At 37.5% G+C, this 10,280-nt stretch overlaps 1 protein-coding gene across 1 annotated transcript; it reads right to left on the reverse strand.

Annotated features, from left to right (window-relative positions):
* Positions 1 to 5,121: 5,121 nt before the first annotated feature.
* On the reverse strand, positions 5,122 to 8,184 carry LOC103715574 (sugar transport protein 14-like). The gene is made up of 5 exons (XM_039125474.1): positions 8,049 to 8,184; positions 7,734 to 7,957; positions 6,824 to 7,146; positions 5,836 to 6,465; positions 5,122 to 5,757 (listed from the first exon to the last, which is right to left on the reverse strand). The coding sequence occupies exons 2-5, from the start codon at positions 7,870 to 7,872 to the stop codon at positions 5,299 to 5,301; spliced, it is 1,551 nt and encodes a 516-aa protein (XP_038981402.1). The 5' UTR covers positions 7,873 to 7,957; positions 8,049 to 8,184; the 3' UTR covers positions 5,122 to 5,298.
* Between the last annotated feature and the right edge of the window lie 2,096 nt (positions 8,185 to 10,280).

Here is a 10,280-nt window from a genome sequence, read left to right on the forward strand (position 1 = left end):
GCACGGCACGGCCCGCGGGCTAGCCCGGAACGGCCCATAAGGGCCTGAACCGGGCCTGGGCCGGGCCAGACATGGCTTATCTTCCTTAAAATAAATGGGAATAAAATTTATTTTAATAAATGTTGGGAACTAAGGATTTATTAATATAAAGCCACCTTAATGGTGGGGGCTTTGGCATAGATCCCTACCAGTTTATTAATTTAAATCAAAATGGTACATGAAGGGAGGTTTGGTCTGACCTCCAGAATACAATAAGAAAGGAGAAAAAATAGAGATAACTCACTTTAACAATTAAAAAAATAAAAATGTACAATTATAAAAAATTAAGAAATAAAAATAAATGATCAAAATCTTACTAATCATCAGTATTCACTATTCAGTAGTGTTTGTATCATCATCATCAGAGGATGTTGTATCATGTCCACCTTTATCTGGAAGTCTCGCCTCAGCATCCAACCAATCTTTGAAGTAGAGAAGCATCTCAACTATTTCGCCAGTCATCCTACTTCTCTTTTCGTCAAGAACACGCCGACCTGCACTAAAAGCGGATTCTGATGCTACTGTGGACATCGGCACAGCTAAAATATCATGTGCAATTGCAGACATAACAGGATATTGATTTTTAACACTCTTCCACCAAGATAATACATCTAGACTCTCTATTTGATTTTCATCATATGCAGACTGAAGATCATTTCGTAAATAAAATTCTAGTTCACTACTTAAAAATGAAGAAGATGAAGATGAACTTGAAGCATGTGTGTGTTTTCTCTGTGCAATAAATGAAAAAATAGATGACGAACGAGAACTACTAGAAGAAGAAATAGAGCTTTGTACGGAGAATCTAGATCCACGAATTTTTTCATCATATATAGCATAAATATCATAGAGAAGTTGTGCTACCTCAATTTTAGCAGGTTCAGGATCTTGAATTATATTTTCACAATATGCATCAAGTAAAATTAGTACGCCATTCAATTTAACTCTTGGATCAAATACAACAGCTAAGTTATGCATAGGACATATCTTGTCCCAATACTCATTCCATTTAGATTCCATTTGTTCAATAATAGGCATTAAAACATCATCATATCTATGTTCTGCAATTTTTTGACTAATCATATATGCTTGTTGTAAAAATGAACATGAAGTTGGATAATAAATACCAGAAAGAACATTAGTAGCATTATAAAAACTAATCAAAAAATCTTTCAAATTTTTTTCTTTATTCCAATCAATTTCAGTCAATGTAAAGCCTAATCCACGATCATTAATATATGCACTTAATAAGTTTTTATATGGGTATGCATCATGTATCATGCTATATGTTGAGTTCCAACGAGTAATTACATCAAGTTTAAATTTTTTAAAACATTTACCATGATTTATACATAGTTCCTTAAATTCTTGAAGTCTTGATCTTGAAGCATGAATAAAAGAAACTGCATTTCTAATTTTTGAAATGACATCTTGAATCATGCCCATGCCAGCTTGAACAGAAAGATTTAAGATATGACATGCACATCTAATATTCAATAAATTTCCATTTAACATGGGATGCAATGAGTCCTTTAGTAATGTAACAGCAGAATTATTATTAGATGCATTATCAAAAGTAATAGACATAATTTTATCATTAATATTATATGAACATGCAGTTTGATAAATGGCATTTGAAATTTGTTGCCCAGAATGTGGAAAATCAAAAGCACGAAAAGCAAGAATACGTTTATTTAATTGCCAATCATTATCAATATAATAAATGGCATTTGAAATTTGTTGCCCAGAATGTGGAAAATCAAAAGCACGAAAAGCAAGAATACGTTTATTTAGTTGTCAATCATTATCAATATAATGAGCAGTAATAGCAATAAAACAATTACTACCTACAGATGCTGACTAAATATCAGAAGTTAATGAAACTTTTACATTTAAAGTAGAGAGTGTTTCAATTAAACTTTGTCTCATTGCTAAAAAGTTAGTCATAGCCACTCTTCTAAATATACGCCTACTAGTTCTTTTGTAAGCAGGTTGTAGGTTTAATTGAACATATTCTTCAAAATTAAAAGATTCACATAAATTAAAAGGTAATTCATCCTTAACGATCCATTTTACGAGTGATTTTCTTTGATTTTTATGATTATATGCAAAATTACCTAAAAGTGGTCCCCCTTGTATATTAAGGGTACTTTAAAGACGAGAATCATGCATCCTATGACTCTCTTGATGTCTTTTTAAATGGCCTGTTCCCCCACTACTACTACAACTATAAAGTTTGGCACATTTTTTACATTTGCTTTCCAGACTCCATCAACCATAATTCTATCAAATTCATTCCATACAGCACTAGTCTTCTTACGAGAAGAGGTTTGATCTTCACTCGGTTCACTGGTTCTAGAGGAACTAGGAACATGGGGTTGGGGATTAGTTTCTTCTCCCTCAGAAACAGGAGGAATGCCAAAATGATTTTTATCATAAGATGACATATCTAAATTGATGAATGCAAAAAATAAAAATTAACCACAAGGAGAAATTGAGTAGAGGACCAGAGGTAGAGCCGAGATTTGTGAGCTTCCTCTTGTGCTCTCAACAAGGAGTGACCTTCTCTTTCTCTTGTACTTCTAACTTCTCAGCAAGAACCTCCTCTTGTGTAGCACTTGAACACTTGCTAAATGCAAACTAAAAATTAAATTGCTAGAAGCCTAGAGGACTTGCTAAATATTGCTAGAAGAGAGAAATAGTAGTAGTAGAGAAGGAGAGAAGCGTTGGTTTGGTGTGGTGAAAATGAGGGAGGAAAGGGGTATTTATAGGACTCCAATTTTTTTCCCTAAAATACCCCTCAAATTAGCCATTTTATGATTGTTGGGGGGGGGGGGGGGGGGCAAAATGGGTAAAAACCACAAATAGCCGTTATGGGTAACGGCTATTTTTTTTGACAGACGGGCCGTGCCGGGCTTAGCCTTTAGGCTAAGCGGGCCGTGCCAGGCACGGCCCGTTTAGTAACAGGCCGGGCCAGGCACGACCCATTTGGTCTGTGGCCCGGTGGGCCTGGGCCGAGCCCGGCACGGCCCGATGCCCATCTCTACTTGTGGGACTGTGATTTCATATGAACAAACATAAGTGCTATCCTCCCATCATTTTAAATATGATCTCCAGCTTCTTATGAATTTGGCACACATGCACATAGAAACCTGAATGCTAAGCATCTTTATTTAAGTACTTCAGTTTAGCATGACTTAATGTCAGTTGGGAATTCTTCTAGGTGCTGCCATTCTGATTGGCTTTCGTGCTATTGTTTATATATGAAAGGCTTAGTGCAGTTTAGTTTTAAAGCAGGACCTGGAAAATTAGAGGGGAAACTTAGATCAGGAAAATGAAAAAACTTGGTAATGATTGCTAAGTTTCTGGTTTGCGCCTGATTTCTGAATCCAATTCTGACTCCAAGAATTCCGCCAGCGATCAGCATGGTAATGTAACCTGCATTGATGGCTCCAGGGAAGAAGCTGATTCCGCTGGCCATGATGCTGGCTTTCTTCCATTTTTGTGGTCACAGTTGAGACTCCAAAGGTAGAGATGCGGCCGGCAAAATAGGGAGGGTGCGAAGAGTGTGAGCAGCTGGTTATCATTTCTGCATTCATGGGTTTCATTTAGGTTTTCCTGCTTCCTTCTGGGGAAGAATTCCTTCAAGAAATCATCCCTGGAAGGTAATCCACCTAGATCAGAGAAGTATGTTAAATAAGCTCTGCTGCTCTATCTTCAATTTTTGTTGTTAGGTTACTTAACAAGCTGTGGATGATGACAGCATTATTTTATCTTGGATTATCGTCCTCTCTTGAAATTTAACATGACTGTTATCTTTAGGAAAACCGAGTCTGAAAATACTAAATCAGGTTTCTATTGTGAAGGACTAGGATTAGCTGACTTAAAGAAGTCTTCTCAGAGAACTATTGATAATGATTCAGTTCATTTATTTTGTCTGTTGATATGGTAGCTTTCATCCCGTCCTTGTATCAAAATACTGACATATCGGCTGTAAAAAGTTGGGAATTTTATACAGAAAAAAGAGGGAAGAAAACAAAGACAATAGGGGCACAACTAAAAAAAGAAAAAAAAGCATAGAAAACAAAAACAAACAAGGAGGGCAAAGCCCAATTGGAAGTTATTAATAAGAATAGTTTAATCTTCTCTTTTCCCCCACTTTTTAGATGAATAACAAACTTCTTTCTTTTTTTTTTTGAGTAAAGATATGACCACACAAAGTTTGGTGGAACCCATGATGAAAGTGGCTAATCAATCCATAAATGGTCTTTAAGGACGAGGGTAAGTTGTCTCTTATTTAACAAAAAAATTTCATTTATGCTTAATTTTAATAGAGTAATGGTCATGTTGTCTGTCCATATTTCTATCCAAAATAATTTCATTTAAGCGCAAAACGTAATTTGATAATGTTAAGGCGTGTTAAACGTTGTTTCGATTTCAGCGAGTCTTTCTAGGCTGTAATCTCACAAGGCACTTTTGAGAAGAAGCACCTTTTTGGTACTGTTTCTTAAACCGAACAGATAGTGGTAAGAAGAGCCATTCAACTTGAACGCTAAAGAAGAAGAGAGGAAGGTTAATTAAAGAGATAGGGGAGGGAAGATATTACTAGGCCTATAGAAGATGAATCATCCAGCTTCTTGACTATCTTAAATGGCAATCATGTGTTTCAAGAGTATGGATCAGACAAGGAAGATAAAAAAATGAAACGATGACAACAGGTGACATATAGATGCCAATGCACATGAATTTAAGTATTGCCAATTTCACCTTGAACTCAGCCCTCATACTTGAATTAGACTGCGGTTGGTTTATAATTTAACAGCCCTGATTCTGACATCAAATCAATTTCCAGTTGGATCTTGTATGCTTGAGATCAAGGTTCATGACATAATCCGGCAAAAACGTCCAGATTCTAACTTTGGCGGGCTAGGTATTACTTTGGATCGCATTTGTGCTTGTCTAACCTATTTTGGTCTTCAGGAAAATGCAGCCTATATACTTGGGACTACAAGGTAATAGTATCCCACATTAAAACGAAAGAAAGAAGTTTATGTACCCAGAACACTACTCTGAATGTGTTTGCGTGGGAAATAGTTGCCAATTAGAACACCAGAGGGCTTGCCTAACAAGAGCCTAATGAAAGATGGCAGTAGCTAATCACGAATAGTGCATGAAAAATAATCATACACTTCCCTTATTGCTGCTTTCCAGAGTCACAAAGAGAAGAAAGAAGTCCACTAATCAAACAAAAGCATAAATCTATCTAAACAGCTGGTGCAGCCTTGGTGTTTCCTGTCGATCCGAATCCAGTCTGCACACAATGCTCTTCCAGAACCAATGCTTCTCCCACAGATGAGACATCTCCTCAATGGGTACCTGCTTCGTCTCCGGCAGGAGCAGGATTATGAACAAGGACATGATCACAATCAAGCCTGCGAATAGGATGAAGACCCCATATCTTAAATGGCATAGCATGGCAAGGAAGCACTGTGCTATTCCTGCAGTGAAGAAGAGGTTGACGCAAACCACCATGCTTTGGCCTGCTGATCTCGTCTCCAGTGGGAAGATTTCGCTGGGAACCAACCACCCAAGAGGCCCCCAGGACCATCCATAAGCCACCACAAATGCGCAGATCGCCACCACCAGGACGATGGCCAAATCCTTCGGCAGCTCCACCCCACGACCAAACTTCAGTGCCAGAGTAACAGCCACAACCACCTGTGGGGGGACAAATCATAGCAAGTATCAATCAATCTATGATATAGGCTTGAATGCATTTGAATTCAGTCGGCTTACCATGGAACTAATCATCTGAACACCAGCTTCGATGAACAAAAACCTCCTCCCCAACCTATCGACAACTGACATCGAAACAAGTGCACCAAGAACAAGCATGGAGCTGGTTATGATGGATGAATAGAGAGAAGCCCCTGATCCCATGCCCAAGCTTTGGAAGATCACAGGAGCATAGAACAGTATGGAGTTCATGCCGGAGAGCTGCTGGAATGCGGGGATCCCGAGTGCACCTATTATAAGCTGAGGACGGTTCTTTGGTTTGAGGAGGTTCCGGAAAGGGTGCTTCACTGCTCGGGCTGCATCACTGGCCTCCTTGAGGTCCTCAAACTCTGCATCCACCTTCGTGGTTCCCCTCACCTTCTCCAGTATCTTTCTTGCTTTATCTAGCTTGCCTTGTTCGACGAGGCTGTTCGGGGTTTCAGGAAGAAAGATTCCTCCAACGAACATAAGAGTTGCAGGCACCATGGCTAGGCCAAGAGAAAGCCTCCAACCCCATGGGTGGAGCTGTTCTATGAAGTAGTTGATAATGTCGGCAACTATAATCCCCAAGCAGGTAGTCAGTTGGAACAGCTGGTTAACTGCCCCTCGGATCTTCGGCGGCGCAATCTCTGATAGATAGAGGGGAACTGCCTGTTGTCGGCGAAACAGAGAGATTAGAAGCAAGTTTTTAATTCATGTCTGATGATCATTTCTCATCATATTTAATCAAAATGCAAGTATCAAAATGAAGTACTACAAGTGAAAAGAGAGAACTTTTCCGATTCAACATGCAAGCGTTTAAGTAAAATGTGATGTTAAAAACAGATATATTCTGGTGATCACTTTCCATCATACTTTGTGAGAATTAGTGCTTAAAATCTTCCTTGGTTCCAGACAAAGGGAGTTCTGGGCGCTAATAAGACTGCAAGATCTTGAATTTTTAATGCATTCCAAGCGGATTTTGATGACTGGGATGCCTAAAATAGGATGCGATAACATTGGCTCGCACCTGATTTCCAAAACCAATGCCGACTCCGAGGAGAATTCGGCCAACGATCAGCATGAAGATATTAAGCGCTGCTGCATTGATAGCGCCACCAAGGAAGAAGCTGAGTGCACCACCCATGATGCTGATCCTTCTTCCATATTTTCTGGTCACGTATGAGGCCCCAAAGGTAGAGACGAGGCCCGCAAAATAGAGGGAAGATGTGAAGAGAGTAAGAATCTGGTTGTCGTATTTGCAGTAGTCGGTCTCATGAAGATGTGCCTGTTTCCTTCGGTACACACTGGGGAAGAACTCCTTCAAAAAATCGTCCATGGAAGTAACTCCACCTTAAGAAGCCAGAAGAAATAAGAAACGAGTAAGATGGTGATTATAATCTTATTCCAGAGAAAAACATATTGACCCTCTCTATTTTTGAAAACAGAAAACAGTGTTAGAATTGAATAAATATCTTGTAAAAATTCTAGGCAGCAGAATTTTCTGCTCCATGTCTCTTTATTCAAAAGAAAAAGAAAAAGAAGTTTATCTTGTTTCCAACACAAAAACAACTGACAGCATATTAAGAAAGAGAACTGGAAGCACAACGATGTGTATTGAGAGTAATAATGGCTTTAAGAGAAATGCGACACCAAAATTTTTTTACCCAAGCCTCATATTTGAACAGGGGAAAACCGGAAAAGGAAAAAAATCTAGAAAGCCAAAATGATCTTTAGCAACTTTTACGATAAAACCAGAATAAAAAGTTCTCCATTAAATTTACTATAACAAAAAGGAAAACAAAAAGACTCGTCCCAAAAAAAAAAAAAATTATGGGAGACCGAACCAGTTGGTATACGAAACGAGGAAGGCCAAAATAATATTGAGATGAAGAAAAGCCAGATCAGAAGTTCTGAAGACAATGATCGATCGAACTCACCAGAGACACCAAGATCGTATCCAAAAAGGGATCCACCAAGGGATCCAACAACACACGCCAATATGAAGTAACTGGTGATCCTTCCTTCATAGAGCTCTGCTCTCTTGCCTGCATCGCCGCCGACAAAACCTCCTGCCATTTTCTCGACCTCCTTCCAATCCTCTCAGCCCGCCGCCCGAAGCCTTTTCAACTCAGCTTCTCAGTGGGGCACAGGAAGGCCTTCTCTGTACAGCCAGAGAACAGAGGAAAACAGGGGAGGTCCCAGGAGTCGGACTTCAAATCCAGTCAGAAATCAAACAAAAACAAACACATCACCGGATAAATATTATGTGCACGAAGGTCTTAAAAAAGCGCAGGGCTCGACATCTTGTGAGAGGAGATGAGGAGAGGGGATCCAAAGATGAGTGTAAGACCCCTATAGAAGTAGGCTTTATACCGCTGACATGAGAAGAACTCCATTTTTAGTACAATTTGATGCATATAATTATTGTGAGTTAAACTAGAGTATTCGTCATTAAGTAAATAATACATGATTGGGGACCTACCAAAGAGACCCAAGGAAATACCAGACCATAGAAGAAATAAGTCTAGCTGCAGATTGCATGTTAACGTATTTCCGATCTTTTAGTTTCTTTTTTTTTTCTTCAAGTTTGTTTTAAGATATTTTTGCCGATGGATCTGTCATTCTGTTCATTTTCCTTTTATATGGTTGCGTGATATCAAAGATTAGTTCCTGGATAATAGGGATCACCTTATCCTATATTTCTTTCATCTCATTCCAAAGCTCCGCTTCAGGTGGTCTTATCTCCCTCTCCAGTTTTATTTCTCTATTGCATGAGTAAAGTTGGACTTGGACTTCGTCAACTAACTATTTACAAGCCCGTTTCCTTTTTCGTCCTCCTTTTCATGGATATCTTTTATCTAAGACAATCGTAAGATATCCATAATTTACATAGAAAAATTATCGAAGATACCACGATGTGGCACAAACAAATATTAATGTAATATAATGAAGGATTTTTTGCATGAATATTTTTCTAAAAATTAAAATTTACATAAATACTCTCTTAAAATTTACATTTATTTCTGTATCCTCATAAAATAATATTTTTGTACAAATGCTTCTAATATAACGGTTCTTCTAACACCGTTGATAAAAAAACTATATTTATTTTAATTAAAATTAAAATAAAATTTTGAAATTTCTTTTTTGTCCCCATCTTTATTGCCTGTTTCTTTTTGCACATCTACTCATTAAGGGTATTTTAGTTACTTTTAATTTGAAACCATTAATTTTTTAATGGTATTAGATGGAGTAGGTACATATGCAAAAATAAGAATAAAGAAAGGGTAGAATGGCAAAATAAATATTTTATCAGGGTATATATTCGAATATCAATTTTGGAAGGGTATTCATGCAAAATTTGATATTTAGGAGGATATTCATGTAAATAAACCTTATAATGAATCGTATAAGATACGGGCAGAATATATTATTGATAAAAATATTTTTACTAATATCAGAATATATTAATCAGATATAGTTATTAATAATATCATTAATTTTTATATTAATTTACTGATACTAATAAACAAATTTTTATTTTAATGTATATATAATATATATACATATATTAGATTACACTAACCTCTAAATATCTCCTCAATCTCTCTTCACCGCATGGCATTCGGAGTCATATGCCCATGAGAGGGTGAGGTCTTACCAATGGCGTCGAGAAAATGACGCTTAGTTCTCCAGTGGAAGAGTTGGAGTGGACTACGTGGACCGAATTAGTTCACAAGAAAAATGAGATGGACAAGAAAAAAGACTTGGATTTCTCTCTTTCTCAAAAGAAAGAAAAGGTTATCATGTGAGGAGCAGAAAGAGTTCAGAACGATATTTAAGATCTGGTGTGGCGAGGAAAGGAGATGTTATGATGCCAAGATAAGAGCAAGGAGTGTATTTTTTTTGTCACCATCAAGAGGGCTTAGTGCTTTTTGGTTTCCCATTCTTAGGCAAATTGGTGTGTGTCTTTTTCCATAGCAGATTCATAGTTACTTTGTAAGTAGTATTGTATTTATTAGGTGTGGACCACATAATTTTGGACAAGTGATCTTGATTTTTAGGTTGGAGTTGGGAGATTATGTTACAATTAAGTTTTACATGAATTATTTGGTAACTCAGAAATTTCACTAAAAAATGAGGAAAAAAAATACTCAGCTTGAGTAGAGCTTAACCTTTACTCTGTATGTACAATGCTAGTCAAATAAAGTAGAGGTGTCGCATTTAGCTTGAGTGATAGAATTTCTCACAATTTCATCTTGTAGCACTACCAAGTTCATAGTGTGGGTTCCTATCATTGGCCTAGAACAGGAACCTTGATTCTTAAGACTTATATGGGAAACATTATCCCATCTATTATTTGTTAGTCCGGCTTAATCAATCCGCCAATATGAGGGTCCAAAGATTCTAGAAAAATATTTCGCATCGAGGGCAGATCAGTGAGGTATGTAAATTTGAATTCTAAAATTCTGATTCTATTGAGG

The sequence above is a fragment of the Phoenix dactylifera genome, chromosome 4 (genome assembly GCF_009389715.1).
Source record: "Phoenix dactylifera cultivar Barhee BC4 chromosome 4, palm_55x_up_171113_PBpolish2nd_filt_p, whole genome shotgun sequence".
Classification (NCBI taxonomy): Eukaryota; Viridiplantae; Streptophyta; class Magnoliopsida; order Arecales; family Arecaceae; genus Phoenix; species Phoenix dactylifera.

Bases quoted from the DNA above. Each gene is read 5' to 3' on its own strand.
- LOC103715574 (XM_039125474.1), bottom strand. From the start codon at position 7,872: ATGGCAGGAGGTTTTGTCGGCGGCGATGCAGGCAAGAGAGCAGAGCTC. The intron at 6,466-6,823 runs GTGCGAGCCAAT...CGCCGACAACAG, and splicing joins GCATTGGTTTTGGAAATCAG to GCAGTTCCCCTCTATCTATC. The intron at 5,758-5,835 runs GTAAGCCGACTG...GTCCCCCCACAG, and splicing joins TTCAGATGATTAGTTCCATG to GTGGTTGTGGCTGTTACTCT.